The sequence below is a fragment of the Cavia porcellus genome, unplaced genomic scaffold (genome assembly GCF_034190915.1).
Source record: "Cavia porcellus strain 051 isolate PalLab524CR breed Dunkin Hartley unplaced genomic scaffold, mCavPor4.1 scaffold_29, whole genome shotgun sequence".
NCBI lineage: Eukaryota > Metazoa > Chordata > Mammalia > Rodentia > Caviidae > Cavia > Cavia porcellus.
Window position 1 is genome coordinate 24,001,234 of NW_026947512.1, and position 18,582 is coordinate 24,019,815.

Genomic DNA, 18,582 nt, shown 5'->3' on the forward strand with positions numbered 1-18,582 from the left:
ATAAAATGAGAAGAATCACACACGTGTGAGTGCATGTACAATGGGTGAAATGCACAGCCTTAATAACTTAATAACTCTATAAGTTTGTTGGGCTGTACCAATATCAATTTTCCTGTTTTCTTAAAATTTGTAATCACTGAGTTACTAGTAGAGGAACTGAAAGAAGGGTGTGCAGGACCCCCACAAATCTATAATCCTAAAATGAGAAAGACCCGACGGGCAGAATTCCAGAAAAGCCAAGGGAAGGGCAGCACTATGCTGTTTACGGGAACATCACATCACAGAAACACAAAAAATCCCACTGTGTCCACACGGGAAAATAAAGAGATGGGAAAATGCTAAGGTTAATTTTTTAAAGGCTCATCAAATTTTCTTAATAACAAAGTAAATTTTAAGATAGGAGCATTAAAAGGAAAATGATCTTAGAGACCCTGCAACGAGAGACATTCTTGTTAGCCCCAAGTCACATTAGCCAGTCAATACAGGAAGACAAGAAAAGGAGCAGAGAGGCAAAAGCTAGGTCTGTAAATTTCAGACTGGTTGTTTACACAAGGTAAACTACGGAAAAGTCATGTCATGCAAGACAGCTCATCAGGTTTGCTAGATTTGAGTTCAATATAAAAATGTACAGTTACATGAATATCTACTAATTAGAAAATAATAACCAAAAATTTTCCATTATAACAACAAACTCTATAAACTAGAAAAAAAACCAAGGTTAGATAATGAGCAGTATTTCTATGGAGAGAATGGCATGGCTTTACTTTAGGGCCTCAAAATATGTCTAAGTAAAGGAAGGATAAACTATGTTCATGAAAAATAAAACAAAATCCACAAGAAATGATCATGACAAGGATCCTGTCTATGAAGAAAATAACTTTCTAAATACAATGCAGTTCCACTAAACCCTATTTGCTTGGAATGACAAGCTAAATCTAAAGTGTATGTGGAAGAACAACTAAGTCTGTTTTGAAATATAAAGTGAAGGAACTGCTCAGTCAGATATTAAAATTTGTTATAATTCCTTTTCGTGGTTTGTCTTTTTGAGACACTATGCAGTTCAGATTGACCTTGAGCTCACTTTGTAGCCCAGGCTGGTTTCGAACTCACAATGATCCTCCTGTCTCTGCTTCCTGAGTGCTAGGATTAAAGATTTGTTATAATTCTTAAAACACGTGGGACTAGCACTAAGATAATCAAATGGGCCAATGAAATAAAGCAGAAAATCAAGAAAGAGACCTATACATATATGAGTCTTAAGTATATAATATAAAAGAGGACTCATTAAAATATCAGGAAAGGCAGGCTCCTCAATAAATAGTGCTGGGACAGTTGATACATATAAGGAAAATAAAATGAAATAAAAACTGTATGTCTGCTGAACAGATGGGTGCATGCCTGCAGTCCCAGCTACTTGGGAAATTGAGGAGGGACTATCGCTTTTGCCTAGAAGTTTGAGACCAGCCCAGGCAACAGAGTGACACTTTTTCAAAAACGCATACACCTCAAAACCAAACCAAACCAAACTCATGCAAAATGAAGCCCACTTGAATCTCTACCATACACAAAATGTACACAAAATGTACCTCATATCATACACAAAAACGAACCCTGGGTCTATTAAACATCTAAATAATAAAAGCAAATTTTAAATATATTTGGAAAAGAGCTAAAGGGAAATATATTTAGTGACCTTAAGATTGGGAATGATTTTTAAAGACCACACAAAAGGCAAAAAATGTTACTTAGGAATATATTGATATCTGTGGATGATTCTGTCAAAGAAAAAATAAAGTGAAAAGAATGGCCAAATTATTCTCCCCATCCATCCATCCATCCATCTGTGGATCAACGCAGAAAGACATACAATCCAAATGGCAATCCAAATCGCACCAACAGATATTTCAGAGAAACATAAAAAGAGGCTCCATCTCCCTGGTAACCAAATATACATATTAAAGCAGAATAATGAGAGCTATTATTACAGTGCCGATGATGAGGTAGAGCACACAGGAGTTCTCATTTACTGTGGATAGAAATGTAATTTGTTACAGTCCTTTTAAAGAATAAATTGAAATTTTCTAGAATTGAAAATGACTGCCCAACTTTATACTAGAGAAAGACATGGAGAAAAATGCTCTTTAACATGTATGTAATAAAGATCCCTCAACTGAAGACTGAATTGATAGATTGTGGGGTGTGCTGTACACTGAAACTGGGCCAATGAAAACAATGGTCCAGTCTCTGGATTTCTTAAGGATTCCGGAGCTTCATGAATCAAAACAGAAACCTGCAAAACATAACATAGGACAACCAGGGCATGCTGAGAGGTTTTAAAATCCTAAAAGACTTACTCTTCTGTAAGACAAGAATAAGTTTCTGCAGACATCTCTTTGAGAGAGGTATTTCCTTGAAGTTATAATTAGAAATGATGCTGTTACAGTATTCCTAGGCCTTGATCCTTTTTGATAGGAGTTGTGCTGGACAAATGCCAGCACATGTGGTGATCCAATTTGCTCCATAATTTCTTTGGCCAACAAAAACATTTTATAAGAAATTGCTAATTACTAAAACTATCCTAGGATAGAGTTAGTGTGATGAGAACACACTAATACATCTACAATAAAACATGGACTTTAATATTTTTGAAAACTATACAAACTATTTTAACTGCCACTTCTGCTTATCCCACACACTTTAGTCTGGTCCTTCAATGTGAAGTGGCGATTTTAGGAAAAGGAGAATCTGCTAATAAACCACTCCGAACCTCTCACCTATGATCTGATTCTGTCCAGAGTAAAAGTATGTAAGAGTGTAGGAACTGAATGCCTATTTCTTCTTCATAGTACAAGCTAAATGTGCAGAGAGGCACCCACGAGAAGTACATATCACTTCTGGAGCACTTCTGGCTGTGCTGTGACAAACTTTCAATTCCTGAAACGGGAAATAGGAAGTGGGTCCAGCTGAAACCGTGCTTGCCAGTTTTGAGTGGGATGTCAGCAATGAGGAGCTGATAACCCTTTAAAAAGCTGGGGTTGGTACACATCCTTGTACTTGCAAGTAAGATCCAGAGGGATCAGATTCCCTCTAGACCCCTGATTGATCTACTTAGAATGAGTTACCATCCTCATAAATGACGGGCTTTGGTAGAGTGCCCGGAGATTCCACACTTAATCGATTCACCGGAAAAGGAGCAGTGTGAGCAACGGAGAAAGCCTGGACTTTGGTATGAGAAGTGTGCGAATCTCAGTTATAAGCTAAGCGATTTTGTGATCTGTGAGGAAAATTGTTAAACAAGAATGGCTAATGACATCTAAGGATCACTGTGACGATTAGAATTTTGTGCGTAAGTCGCTGTGCTCAGAGATATTAATAAAATGTAGCTGTTATCACTGAACATACTACCAAGCACGTATCGCCCTTTAACATGAACTTAATGCTAAGTGGTAGGCTTGATGCTAAGTGTTAGGAATATACAAAGAAAAACAACCGGCATTTGAACTATGGGCCATATAGAGCAGTTACAAAATAATACTTTCAATAGATGTTCAATAGACGTATATGGAGCAATCAGGAATGTGTGTGTGTGTGTTGCTTGGGAGGACTTCTCAGAGAATGTCGCCTGGACCTGAGACACAAAGGACAAACCTCCCAGCAGGAGCCCCCTGCAAAGTGGACCTCAGCGTGCACATGGGCAGCAGAGGAAGCTGGCCCTTGTGGAGGACACGCACATTGTCTCTTAGTGGGGCGCTGCTGACGTTAGCCCCGTCTTCCCTGGGCCTGTTTCTCTGTTTCTAGGCAGCAGAACTCGGGACCTCAGACTTCAGTTTCCACTATTTGAACTATGAACACATTTCAGAACCCGCAGTTTTACATACTGTTCTCTGCTCATTTTTCCATTCTTCTTAGATACTTGAGATCAAGGCTAGCAATGCAGAGAGTCTGGTGGTGGTATTATTATTATTACTAGAAATAATTAGCATTAATAAGGAATTATATCATCTTGGGTCATATTATTCAAATTTTGTTTTAAAAAACCCACAAAATTAATTTCTTTTAAAAACCAAACCAAACCAAAAGACCCACGAAAGACAAGCTTCTCTAAGTGAAATCTTTCAATTTTGTATGTTTGAAACGATCCTTAACTTTAAAGACTAGATTCTGGTGAATCTAAAAAAGAGTGATAATCTCTTTAGGCAACTCAAGTAAGACGCAGTCACAGTCCTGGGAAACTGAAAAGTAGTTCAAGAGTTTCCTTCCTCCTCCACCAGTTCCTTCACCTCAGGGCCCGAGCAGATGCAGAAACACTTACTGCTTGCCTCTGAGATGCCTGGTAGACAAGAAAAAGGAAAGTGGCTGGAGTTTACTCCCTCTGACACATTTCCAAATATCAACGATGATAATAATACCTTTGGTTAGTAGAGCAAAAATCTGAGAGTAGGTCTTAGTACAGAGTTCGTAGATCAGTTATCCTAACACCAGAATGAAGATTTTTATAAGCTCTTCATCCAAGGATTTACTCAAGAAAAGGCATTTTCCAGTAAGCAGATTGCATTTGTATGACTTCCACTAATGTCAATATAGATGTGCTGAATAATAACCATAATTTATTGGTCCAACATGCCAGCATTGCACTAAATTCTTCATAAATAAATTCATTTAATCCTACAACAATACTTTAGGTAGATCGTCATTATTTTGATTTTACAGATGGGGAATCTGTGATAATGTAAGCTCCTAAGGATGGAGTAGAACAAGAGTCTGGATGTAATGGCGTGTGTCTATGATCCCAGGTTTGAGCTCACCTGGGCAACTTTTGAGATTCTGTCATAAAATAAGTGGTAAAAAGGGCCAGGGATGCAGCTCAGTGTGCAGGTTCTGGGTTCAGTCCACAGTACTGGAAAACAACAGTGACAGCAGCCATGACAACACACAATCGAAGCCCACATTTGGTCCCATCACCTCACTACTTCACTGCTAAGTACTGGTTGTGAACACCTCTCCTTTTTCTCGCTCCTCACTTCATAGATCCTTTCAGATCCAAATGATAAAACTCCCTTTGCTGTGTTATTTGCAGTGATGGCATGGGTCTGGAGTTATGAATCTGCATGGACCATGGGCTTTCCCAGCCTCCTGCTGTGTGGCCTTGGTGTATTCTGTAAAGCAACCGTAATGCTGCATGCAAAGATGTAAAGAGTACTTCCTAAATAGAAAAAAACAGGCCTGCCTGGAAAACAATGGAGGGAGGGGCCAGTGGGGAGCATGGGTTTGTGGGTGCAGTTTCAATTTGGGGGCGTAAAAGAAGCTCTGTAGTAGACAGGGTGTGGAGGGGGATGTGGCAGATTGCGCTTCATAGGAAGCACTGACAGATTTGAGCGTGGCATTGTCAGTGAGGTCACTCTGACCTTTACAGACAGCACAGAGCTCCCGGTACTCAGAAGAGCCCGAGGGAGAGGGACAGTAGCAGAGATGTTCTTTTCCAAAGATAGGCTACCAGCTTACACACCCACAGTGGAGCAGTGTGCAGAGCCTCTTTTTCTTGGAAATCACTTTAGCATTATAGTGAAGAAAAATTTAGATTTAGTTAAAAAGGACAACCAAAAAATATCTGAGTCTAAGTTTGAAAATAAAGCAACAGTATATTATTATTGAAATGTAGATCTATGTACCTTTCCTGCACAGAGTCCAAAGCTTCCCTTGGAATCCTGACCCAATCTGACTGCATGTATGGTAATTAACTTATGTTCACATCAATTTCTTGACCCAGGCATGACAGGGCTTGGACTCCACAATGTTGCAGGCTCTGTATGCTGTGGGTGCTTTTCTACACTAACATTCTAGGATTCAGTTTTTCCTGGAGACACACACGGTCCTCTCCCCTTTCTTCACACCTCAGACGGCTGCCAGGTCTGTGCAACACAGGCTGGAGGATGTCTTCTCAGTGATAGACACCAATGAAGTGAAGAACTCAGGTCCAACCCTTCATCTGATCAGCAGAAAGCAGAGAGGGGAAGACACTGGAGTGTACCGTGTGCTGAGGGCTGGTGAGTTCTGGACTTTGCACCTGGTGCAGCATGCCTTGGGGACAGCAGGGTCCCCAAGGTCCAATGTGCAGTTCTGTGTTACACAGAGCTCTCTTCTCTTGGGAAAGGCTATATGTTGCCTCGTACAATGATCTTGCCTAGTAGGTGCTCAGTATATTTTGTGGAATTTAATGTTTTGAAATGGTGCAAAATCTCTTTCTTTCATAATTGTTCTTGTATTAGATGGGTCCATCTGGAATTTAACCCTGTTCACCAAACGCAGCCATAAACTAAGATTGGAATCCTCATGTTTCACCAGTAAAGAAGGAGAGGGGTTTAACTGGTAATTTAGGGCAGTCACTCACTGCTCCATTGCAGGACAGAGTCAAGAACCACAGGCATCCAGAGTCCCCTGGTGTGCAGATCTGAACTCACTGCGCTACCACGGGACATCTTCGACCAGCACCAAGAGGCCAATTCATCATGAGGCTTTCACCAAGCGATGTGCACAGCTAATGCAGGGGGAAAGTGTCCACCAGAGCAAAGGGAATCTCACTTTTTTTGCCTCGCAGGTTTTATTCTCAAATTCCCAGGCCAATATGCCTCTGAAAAATCGTCTTATTCAACAGCGGCAGTTAGCCAAATGACAACACTAGTATGAACAACTAAAATATGATAAATATTTTAGGCATAAACTACTCAGAAATATGCCTAAATAAATGCTATTTGGGCAATTATATTCTCACAGCAGCAGATAACAGATGATAATCACTTCTTCCATGGCTGTAAATACGTATTGATTAAGTTCAAACTTAGAACTCCAAAATGAATTATATCTGGTCACTGCTAAACTGCTTTGCTCACTGAAAGAAAAAAAAAAGCCACACAATGCCTATTATACAGCATTTAATTAAGACAAACATCAACTTTATGTGCCATTATTTGCTTCTGCCAAATCTCTATGGCGTAAATATTGAACAGTGGCATCTCTTGAATGCTAATCAATCCTTTCTGAATTTCAAATGATTACATAAATTTTAGGAAATGCTTATGTGCCAGTTTAACCCTCAGCAGCAGACATGGAACAAGGCATTAGTATGAAGATATGCGTGGTTATTTGACAAGTGTCTAGTGAGTGTTTTTCTAAATTAGAATATCACAAATGAAAAGGTAGAAAACCAAGTCGGCATGCTAATGGTGAGATGAACCCCGGGATATTTCTTTTGCTTATCTGACTTCATGAGGAACAATTTAAGCAATGCATTCGGGTGATGATGCGAGGCGGGCGTGCAGCTGACTAGACTCAGCAAGGCCAGCAGTGATGGTGGTGGCTCGTGACCTTGGCCACAGTTAGGAGGGTTCTGCAAGACAGCAACCACTGCCAGCCTCAGAGAAGGTGACTGCTGCAGAACGGGTGACTGGTGCTCAGGGCTCAAGGCCGCCTCCTATATCAGGTTCCACATTAGAATTTTATGACATGCAGACTCTTATGCTTGCTTCTGAATAACCTTAATATTCAGGCCTAAATGGTGATGCATAAATAGAAAGTTTTGCTCTCTGAGTCCCTTCAGAGCGCTTCCAGAGTAAGGCAGCCAGGCAAGCATGGAGCCAGAATGCTTCTTTTGTTTTCTAGATTGGCTTTCTTGCAAGTGATACCCAAGGAGTCACCACCCTTGGTGGAAAATGATTTATTTTGCTTGAGGCAGTACAAACATAGAGCTGAATCACTGTAATCAAATTTCTGTATTGGATTTGGAAACCTCTTTTATTAACTGGATTAATGCTGTAAAACAGCAAGGGTAAAAAATCATTCTCTGTGTTTCTGTGGCTGTTCTGAGACACAACAGGGACACTTAGTATACTAGCAAAAATCAAACAAGTAAAACCCCATCAAGTTGCCAAGCCTCTTAGAGTGGAAAAGGGTCATCTTTCTTTTTTGTAAGTCCCTTGCATCCTTCCTCTAAAGCTGTGTGTGGTGTTTTCAGCTGACTCTCCAACTGCTGAGAGGAAGGAACCTAGGACTCTACCTGTTCCCCCATGCACACTTCTCCTGGAGGCTCAGTTTAGGAAAGGAAAGAATGCAAAATCCTGCGCATAGCCTGGGTCACAAAATGCTCTTTTCCTAAGCAGACAGCTCCATACTTGGCCAATCATCAGGAACCCTGGGAAACCATTTCATATCCACAGAAGCTGGAAGAAAACCTTCTTCATGATTTACACTACAATGCCTCAGATATCTGGACTTGAATTAGCTGACGGAATCACTGCTGAAGCACTGATTAGGCCCAAGACTGCAGGACCTTGTCCTTCCCTGGGGTGGTCAACCCTGAGCAGACAGGGCGAAGAGGCCACGCACACACAGCCAAGTCTTTTCCCCTCGTGGGACAGCACTCAGCAGCCTTAACAGTAGCTTCTAGAGAGTCTTTTCCATCAGGAGAAAGGGAAGAGCCTCTCTTAAAGATTGCAATCGAAGGACCACGTTTGTCCAGGTGATGTTAACACAGGAACCTTTTGTATGCCACACATCATGATTGAATGCTTACATTCTACAAGTTCTCGCTGTCTCTTGTTAAGTGAGATGGAGGATCAATAGCTGCTCTGAAATTCTTTGCCCATTTACAAAACCTTTTACTTTTCAAATTATATCCATCTCACCCATGACTGCTGATGCTGCAATCTTAAGCCCTGCAGAGACCCACTGACTTGGTCAACCAAGTGGCAGCACTGGCACTGTGCTTTTAACAGCTGCTTTTCAAAAAACCCTTGATTACTGGAAGTCAGAGGACAAACGGCGGCCTAAGGTGCAACAAAAATGACCACTAGATCTTCATGTGGTTGATGAAGCAGAACTACTGGACAATTCAAATAAGGAGAAAATCCCTATCATATCAAAAACTAAAGCTTGTTGAAAAACTAACCACTGCAAATAAGCTTCCTCACCCTGAAAGCTAAGAAGTTCTCTACACTTTCTGGTCAATAAACATGCAATTGTGTTTACTGTTAGAAATGTTAACACCTTGTTATATGAGCAATTACACTTAACACCCTGAGACTGGGCGTGGTGAGTCCATAATCCTCCCCCACCTTGGGAGGCTAAAGCAGAAAGATGGTCTCAAGATAAAAAATTCAACAAGGGCTGGGGTTATAGCTCAGGGCAAAGGCCCGGGTTTAATCCCTGATCCCAGCAAATAAAAACAAACAAGGAAAATAAACCTTAAGGTAGGAGACTATCTGAAGACAAATTTGTAAAGCACTGTTGGGTTTCTATAGATAGTGAACACCAGAGGTAAAGAGGATGGCCATCAAGCTACTTTATTGATTACCACAAAGAATTAAAATACATGCCAAAGTGGACATCTGAGTAATTAGAGTTTATGATCATATAGATTTTCTTGTGTCTAGTGCATAGGCCCATTTAAATGTCAAACCAAAGAGGGCAAGGTAGGGGTAGTGATGCACATCTGTAATCCCAGCACTTGGGAAGCTGAGGCAGGAGGATCCAGACCAGCCTCAACTACATAGCAAGACCTTGTCTCAAAAAAAAAAAAATCACTAAGAGGCCACAAACTGTATGAAGGAAGCCTTTTGGGGAGGGAGGGAAGTGCCAAAACTTTATGATAAATGCTTTCTAAAAGATCTGAAACCTGGAGGTCATGCAGAGATGACTAAAACTTCTGAAACCAACAGAATTAAAGTGATGTAATTACAATCAGCCCTTCATATCCATAGGTTCCACAATCTCTGAACATCATCTGCATCTATATTCAACTTGAATATATTTTTCTTCCCATTCAACAATAGTGTACAACTATTTTCCTATAATTTACACTGCATCAGGTATTGTAAGTATGTACTCTAGAGAAGATTTAAAGTATTCAGGAGGACAGGCTTAAGTTACATACAAATACTAAGCCATTTTAGGTAAGCCACTTGAGCATACTCAAGTCTCTTAGGTAAAAGAGAAATCAGCCTTGATCCAGGATGCTGAAGAATGACTGCACTTGGTATTCAAAGACTGGAAGTCATGTCAAATGGTTGCCTGCTTTATTCAACAGGGGTTGGCTTTCTCCTTGGTCTACATCTTCAGGTGATTGTCTAAATTTGTACATTATTTTGCCTAGATAAATGATGCTCAGTTATACATAGCTCAGTTAGGTAGAAATATTATAGGCAGTCAGACAGGGATCCCTCTCAAAAGAGTCAATACACATCAAAACTGTGGCTGGAGGCCATCTGAGGAAGATTAAAGTCACAATGGCCAGATTTACATACTTCCCTCAGGGATGAAGGGAAGCTTAAGATTACTGGTATTTCTCTTTTGAGATTTTCCATATAAATAAACCATTATCTCATTAGGGGTGGACCATCCTTTCCCACCTGCTAAGACTAAGACTAACACTATTAAAACTAAAAATAAAACTAAGACTATCAACTGGGCGTGGAAGCCCAGACCTATTGTTGGGAGGCTGAGACATGAGGATCACTCTGAGTTCAAGTCAGCCTGGGTTATAAACTAAGCCAAGGCCAGCCTGAACTGCATAGTGAGGCCCTATCTCAAAAAGACAAAAAAAAAAAAAAGATTATCAACCAAGATTGATAACCCCATACTACTAAATGGATTAACATTATCTAAGTGACCATTCTTGTAATCTTAATTGAACAAAATTTTGTTCCACACTGTACCCACCTCATGATTTTGCTTTGTAAAACTTCTTTTGAGAAATGGACTCATGGGCAACCCACTCGAGATCCCTCCTGTAAGAAGCTATTCCTATTCCTCCCATTCCTTTTCATCATGAGTTTGATCCCTAGTTCTCCCCCACAAAAAAAAACAAAAACAAAAACAAAACACTAAATATACACATACATATACATATATTCTCCATAATGCTTAGCTTAGCATCTTTACTCTCTAAAGATGCCGAATCCCCTAATATTACCCATAAGGTCTTTTTCTAGCCTGCCTTCTTCCAAATTTTGTTTATACTATTCGATTTTATACCTATCATCCTGGTTCCCATTATATATACATATGTGTCTGTATATGTAACATAGCAGTTGGAAGGAAAAGCAAATTCTCATCAGTAAATGCTATAAATATTTGTTAAAAACCCATATCTGTCAGGGAGTGTACGAGGAGTAAAGCATACACTGTTGGTGGACCTTATAGCTTATTAATTTGATAGATAAAAGGCCTGTGCTCCCCTTACAGCACCCCGTCCCCCTTCCTGGCAGACCTGCGTAGTTTAAAGGAGCCACATCAGACAAGGTGAAAAATGTTCTGCCTGGCCTTTGAATGCCTCACTTTATTCTTCCAAATTATAAAGGTATTTCATCATCTTAAGGTCTATTTGGAATCCTTTCCAACTTGTTGATCAAACTTTATGAATACTGTTTATTAAGACTGTTACAGAAATTGTTTAGATACCATTTATATTTAAGATAGAATGTCGTTAGTTTCTTTCTTTTTCCTGTTTTCTTCACTTCTTTTTACAGACGGAGTGTCCCTATGCATTTCAGGCTGGCTTTGAACTTACTACGTAGCCTAGTCTGACCTCAGACTCAGTGATCCTCCTGCCTCAGCTCCCTTCTGTGCTGGGGTCACAGGCCTGCACCATCACACCTGGCCTTGGTTTTTACTTTTGTTTCCTTCAAGTTTCAAACTGTGCTCTGAAACTGTACAATATCTAAGTTAACTCTGGGTGTGAAGGAAACAATTCTTCCAATAGCATGATCTTTACCTTATGCCTTTGTACCTCAGGAGGTGCTACAGAGAGGGCTGTGGTGGCAGTGCGGGGAGGGGGGCATCCACCAGGCAATAGCTTCCCATCTGGAATGGTTCAGTCCTTCCCTGATCACAGCTCGTCTTCCCTGGGCGCTTGCATTGGTGACTCTTACCTGGACCATGTGAAGGTGGAGTCACAAGCCACATTCACGCACTGAAAATCTGCCACATGATGAATGAAGGTAAGATATCTCACATGTGTTTTATTAGAAATAAAACTGTTAGGGACAGGGAGAAAGTACAGAACGCTCTTCAACCACTGTTCTGATCGCAGGCTACAAGTCTCTGGTCTTTCACTTGCTTGTAACAGAAGTACATACGTCACCTGGCTTCAGCCAGCTGTATTTTTTCTGTAATTAGTGCTCCCAAAGAGCTTATATAGAAACACTCCCTGTCATAAACTGGGAGAATGAGAATTGAGAGCAAGGGCAAGTTAGAGAACGCCTTCAAAATATGAGTCCCAGAAAACCTACCTAAACTGCAATGGGATTTTTGGCTACATTACTTTTAACTAGCTATCACAATTATTTTCATAAAGGCTTTGTTTTGCATTTAAATAGATCCATTTATTTATCTATTTTATTAGTAACCATTCTGTAGGGCCTACCTGTGTATACCAATGTACCAACCAATGCTCAAAAACCTGGCATAGCAAGGAAACATAAAGGAGAATTTCCCTTTGGTGGAGATAGAGTGCTGATTCTGCTGTACTAAACCAGTTTCAAAGCAGAGTAGTTTCATTCAGTGGATCTAGAAAGTGTAATTTAAAGAGATTTGAACCAATTCTTAGTCATCATTTTGACCTGGGAAACCTTTTCAAAAATACCAACAGTGGGTATAACTCAGGCATAAAAAAGAAGTACTTTCAGAAACATTGGCTGATCAGAAAAGAGAATTATTTATAACAAATCAGGGATACTCATTAGAGAAAATAGGATATAATATGCTTCTGGTACTTTTGGGGGGGGGCATCTAGGGTATATAAAAAAATACGGCAGCAGCATCCAGCCCTCAAGTCCCAAGGCCAAGAAACATATGCATGGCATCTTAGCTAGCAAGTCTGGTTACTTGTTGCTTCGAACACTGATGTCACATTAATTAATGTTTCTAATGGGCTTGAACATGTAGTGACATTATTCGAGATACTGCCTTTTGGTTTTTCTTTCGTTTCTTAAGTCAGTGTCTCACTGTGTAGTTAGTTGAGTGTGGTCTTGAACACACTATGTTGCCAAGGCTGGCCTTGAATTCACAGCAATCCTCCTGCCTCAGCAGCCTCCAAGTGCTAAGGTTATAGATATGTATTGCCATACCTGGGTGCATATTAAAACCAAGTCACTGTTCTTCAGGTAAGTTTATAGGAATTCTACTTATGCAAAATGCAGTCATAATATATAGACAATCATGATATAGACAATCATGACCGCCTTTTCTTCTGTAGGATTTTTTTTTCCACTGGGTGACAGACTGTGAATTTCCTTTCATCAGTCGTCACTTTGATTCCTTGTTAGAGAGTGGGAGTGAAAATGAATAAATAAAGATTAAAAGTTTTCTTTTGGTCTCTCTTGGATCATGAATTTTAACTGGCTAACTCAGAATACCTCCTTTTCTGCTACAGTATCAACGATCACAATCAGCACTATCTCAGTCAGGCAACAAAACTCAGTAATTTGGCAGAATTCAAGAACACATTATAACAAGCACAAAATACAGACTGCACCATGAGGGTCTATCACACAGAGGGTGCGGGTGAGAGTTTGACTTTGCCTTTTTTGAGCCGCCTACCCAACTGATGTTTGCTCATTAATTCAACTGGGAAGCAGACAGTGGACAAGACTTATTTCCTATGGTTCTTCTCACAGAAGTGGGACTCAGGGTCAGTGAACCGTGAGAAGGGGTGCTGCCTCTGGGCCTTAGTTTGACTGTCCAGGCAAACTTTTCTTTCTCTCTAAGCATGTGGAACCCAGAGACTCCCCGCTAGGTTTCCCGCTTTACCCCTGTCACATCCTGTGGTTTGCAACTTCCAACTAATTCACGTCCCTCAACTCATTCCCATCCCATGACAAGGTACAATCTTTCTACTTCGCTGCCGAAAATCAACCTGGGCCACCCACCGCCTTGCCTGTGTTTTAAGAGATCTGAGATGCTTCCCGTTTGCTTAAACAATGAAACGCATTTGCAAAATGCTTTGGCTGACACTGTCTCCGGAGCACTTACCGCAGTGTAGGTTGCATAGGAAGTGCTCCATGAGCACTTGTCAGATGGATTTTGGCTGGGCGCTCGCCTACCTTGCCAGCCCTCTGTCCATCTGTCCCCAGTCCCTCAGCCCATATTCCTGGACTGCTCCCCTGTGCTTTCTGTGCTCTCCCTGTCCAACACCATCCAGGGCCATCCTTTCGGCTGGGGATGCTGTGCCTGCTCAGGACCTCACCCCACCTTTTCTCTGCAGATCCATCTGGGAAAGCCTGACTCAGGTTCACAGGAAAATATGACGCCAGCAGCCATCTCTGCATGGCTTCCAGCATCCTTTCTTTTTCTTTTTTCTTTACAGGATGAAAGCTCAAGGGTGACTTAAGATCAGAACACACCTGGTTTCAGACTCAGGAGACTAAAGATTCAAGGGGGTTTAAGGCAGCAGATTAAGGGCTTGGACTGGCCCTTAAGGGTGATTCTAAGTAGTTTTACCCTCATTCACAGGTGGAACAAGCCTGGGATTCTACAGGTTGACTATTCATACAGTTCAATAAAGATGAAATTTTTGAAAAAAGTCAATAATCCATTGTTTCTATGGGGAACAGAGTTTTTGACTCATAAACTGGAAACTACCTAAATTTTATGGACAGTTAATTTTTCCCTGCTTCTTTAAAAATAAACTCTTGCTGGGCATGGTGGCACATGCAGGTAATCTCAGCACTCTGGAGGCGAAAGCAGGAGGATTGCTGTGAGTTCAAGACTGGCCTGGGCTACAACAGTGAGTTCAAGACCAGGCTGAACTGTATAGCAAGACCCTGTCTCAAAAACAAACAAATAAACAAACTCCTAAGTTTTGTTCAAACCTTATTTACTATGCTTTCCTTTCTTCCTTAAACAAGTGTAGACACTGCTTTGGGACTGGGGATATAGATCAGTGGTAAGTCTATCACTCAGCAGTTGTGAGGCTTTGGGTTTGACCCTAGCACCACCAAAAAAAGAAACAGAACAAGAGGAAGAGGAGGAGGAAGAAGTGATGGAGGAGGAAGAACAAGAAGAAAGAAAGAAGATGATGAAGAACAACAAGAGGAAGAAGAGGAAGAGGGAGAGGAAGAGGAAGAAGAGAGAGAGAAGTGGAAATTTAGGCCACTGATACCCTACAGTCCTGAAACAGTCAAGACACTCCTTAAGTGAGAGAGTGTGTGATTGAGGTTCAGTAAATGCCATCATTCAGGTAGATAATTTGTAAGGTTCAAAGGTTGAAAATCTAAAGGATCCACCCCCAACTGGCAGAGAATAGAATAGTTTTGAGAAATGCTGAGGGCCAACATAAAAGTGATGAGAACTAAGGATGGTTCATGCCTAATATGTACATCTTCAAATATCACACAGTTCGTTAGCTAATTTAAAATACCTTTGAAGTGAGATGACTCTCTCTAAATATTTTATCACTGAAATGCTATAAGACTTCTGACACATACATTACCACATTTTCCATTTAATTACTGAGCAAACATACCAGTTGAAAAGGCTAAGATTTGCCACAAGCCAGAGTGGTCATGAGATTCTGGCCCACGGGCCCATGCCTACATACCCTGGGCTTGCTAAAAGCGCTTGGTGGATCCCACGCACAGACTGACTTGAATGGAACTTTCCTGATTAGTGTGGCAAATGCAGAAACCACACAGGATCTAGTCCTGGTACTGCAAACTTTTGAACACCACATCTATAAAATTCTGTTGTCTTTTTAAATTTTCTGTAACTTTTTTTTTGCTATATTTATCGCACTTTCCAAAATATGAAAATGTTCTTTTTATTTTAAATGTTGACTAGATGTGAAAAATTAGCTGTTTCTATTACTTCAGACTATTCCTTTATTAGCAACAGTTGTGCAGTGCTGTCAAGAGGAATTTTTAATTTAAAGTGCCCAATTTAGAGAGCAGACACATCTGTTTTACTTTGCAGTTTGTTTTATTGTTTTATTTCTTAGGATCTGAATTTGCAACTATCTTATAACTGAAGACTAAAGAAAAAACACATGTTGGTAAATCTGATTTCTGCATTTTTTTTTCAGTCAAGGGAAGTTGCCTCCCTCAGCTGTCTGCCAATGAGGAATAAATGGACTTGGCAAAAAGTTTATTTAAGTTGGCTTTATTAAGCCAACAAAATACAGAAATCAAGCAAGGGACAGGCAGAAAAATCTGTTCCTTTGAAGTCAATAAAAATCCATCTCCTTAATCCTTTTTTTATTCCAATCAGTGGTGATTTTTCTCCACTGGCTCACTGAGAACCTTGATTTAGCTAATCTGTCTTGCTTAGTTATCTTTCTTCTCTAAAGCTTTGCTAAAGAAGCATCTTTCCTCTTGACAACTGTCACCTTTTATACTTGCATTGGGGTACATCTGGTTATAAACACGCTCTGGTTAATCCTGATATAGATTTTAAAAACAAGCTTTTAATTACTATCCATATTTTAGAAGAATAAAAGCAGCACTACGTAGCAAGATGAAACAAAACGTGCACAGAAACAATCAATAGCAGAAAGATGGCTAAACTCTGATACCATATGTTGCCCCTAAGTTATCTTTGCTAATCTATCATATGTTTACTTGGCTGTTGATTATCTGCCCATTATGGAAGAAAACCCAGGACTCCAACCGAATTAACTCCTTTTCCAAACCCCAACCTAGCCACCGAAAGGCTAAGAATCATGTAAAAATATATAGGAAGACATATTCGTGTTTGAAGAGTTCATGATTTGAAAGAAAAGGCACCATCTTGATAGGACAAAACCATAACTATAGACTTGAAGACACTCAATATTTGGCCCCACTTAGAAATATTTGATTGTACTTAGTATGAGAACATTTTTTTTCTTACCTACACTAAAGAGCACCAAGAACTTTAGACAAACAAACTCTCGCTGATCAAGCTGTATGGACCGAAGTTTTGCCACTAGCTCCTGCGCGTGACTCATGAGGTTGTTGAGGGTGGCGCCAGCTTGTGATGCTATTATAGAATAGTCCACCTGCAACACAGAATCATGATTATAAGCACTAGTGTCACAATCAGAAATACACATAGCACTTGAAATCAAGAAGCATGGGTACTGCCATGCTGCAACACAGACTAACAACAGAGGAGGGTTTCCTCTTGAAAGGCATTTCTGATACAGTCTATTAACAGAATACAATCACAATTATTCTGATAAACCTAATCATGTGATGAGCTTTGTAGAGAATGGGAATGTTACAATTATATATACATACATATATATATATACACACACACACACATATACATACACACATACATATATATGAAATTACATTGTCACAATAAACATTTTTAATTCTTAAAATTCATTGATAGAATAAGATACTGTCCACAAGAATTGAACCCAAGACATCACTCTGAAAATACACAATGACACTAAATAGTATATGAAGAAAATAAAAGCAGAGATACATTCCCATTGTGCATATAATGTAGCCTCAATGTAGCCTCAGAAAGGCTACATTTTAATGCAATCAGGGAAAATGTAGTCAAGCTTGGGGATGACCAAAATATCGTATTTTAAGCATTCTTTAGTGTGCTGCTTCCTTAAAACTTATGATGTAAAATTGTTAGTTTCAGGTGATTACATCAGAGCCCATCAAATTAATACATCTCCCTTTAAGGACAGCAAAGGAGTTGTAAGAGTAAGAGAAGGCTTATTATTTCCCTTTTCTTAAAAAAAGTGCAATAAGGCACCCGTGTTAGGGTATTCATGGGACACAGAAGCTCCATCTATATAAGTTAAGATGCTGGAGGTGCTGTCAGTGGTACTGACTTTGCAGCTGCACTTACAGCATAATGGGAAAGCCCGCTTGGTACCTGATGCTTGTGCCCACCCTTATTTTCCTGGAGAGCTCTCAGGCAACCAGATACTCTTTTAGGTGCATTTAATATTTGCAGCAGCAGCAAATTTGTCTGGAAGGCAAGTCCTCATCTGCCACTCACCCAGAGCAGACTGTATTAAATTTTTATATTTATTGACATTTCATTACCATAATTGACTGTGCTTGAATCTCTAGGAGAAGGCACGGGGCTGCCTCCTAAGCAGGAGAACTAGTCCCCTGAGTAGAATTTGCAATTAAAAACAAGGCAGAATAGATTTTTTTTATTGTGTAAATATGATGAGTTGAATTTTCAGCTTTAACTAGAGAATACTGGGTGTACAGAAACCTTTTTTGAGAGTGAGGAAAATTATGAGTCAGTGGAAAGATGGCCCCCAAAGGTGTCAATCAGTTTACAGAGAGTCAACTATGCATGAAAAAGCCACAGTTAATAATATGTGTTCTAGGAAAGCTCCTGAGTCAAGCACCACACTGTCCTACTGCTCTGTCCATCCACGGGTTGGCATCTGCCTCCTAAATGCAAACATCAAGCATCCAAAGAGCTGCTTTGGATTCTCTGTTAGAATGTGTAAAGTGGTTGGAATGAATGCCAGGCAGCCTGAACCCTAGGCTGGAAGACAAGACAGGCTGTCATGCTCTGCAGGGCACAGCAGGAGCCCTTGCCCAAGGCTCAATGTGACACCAGTTG

The 18,582-nt window shown here is 40.3% G+C and overlaps 1 protein-coding gene across 6 annotated transcripts in view; it reads right to left on the reverse strand.

Moving 5' to 3' along the window:
• Positions 1–18,582, reverse strand: part of Nr5a2 (nuclear receptor subfamily 5 group A member 2) — a 141,926-nt gene that overhangs the window by 38,017 nt on the left and 85,327 nt on the right. For all 6 annotated transcript variants that reach the window (XM_003474704.4, XM_013158114.3, XM_023567185.2 and 3 more), the window contains one exon: positions 16,876–17,023. In XM_003474704.4, the coding sequence (XP_003474752.3) occupies positions 16,876–17,023 (148 nt within the window). The remainder of the gene's footprint in view (positions 1–16,875; positions 17,024–18,582) is intronic.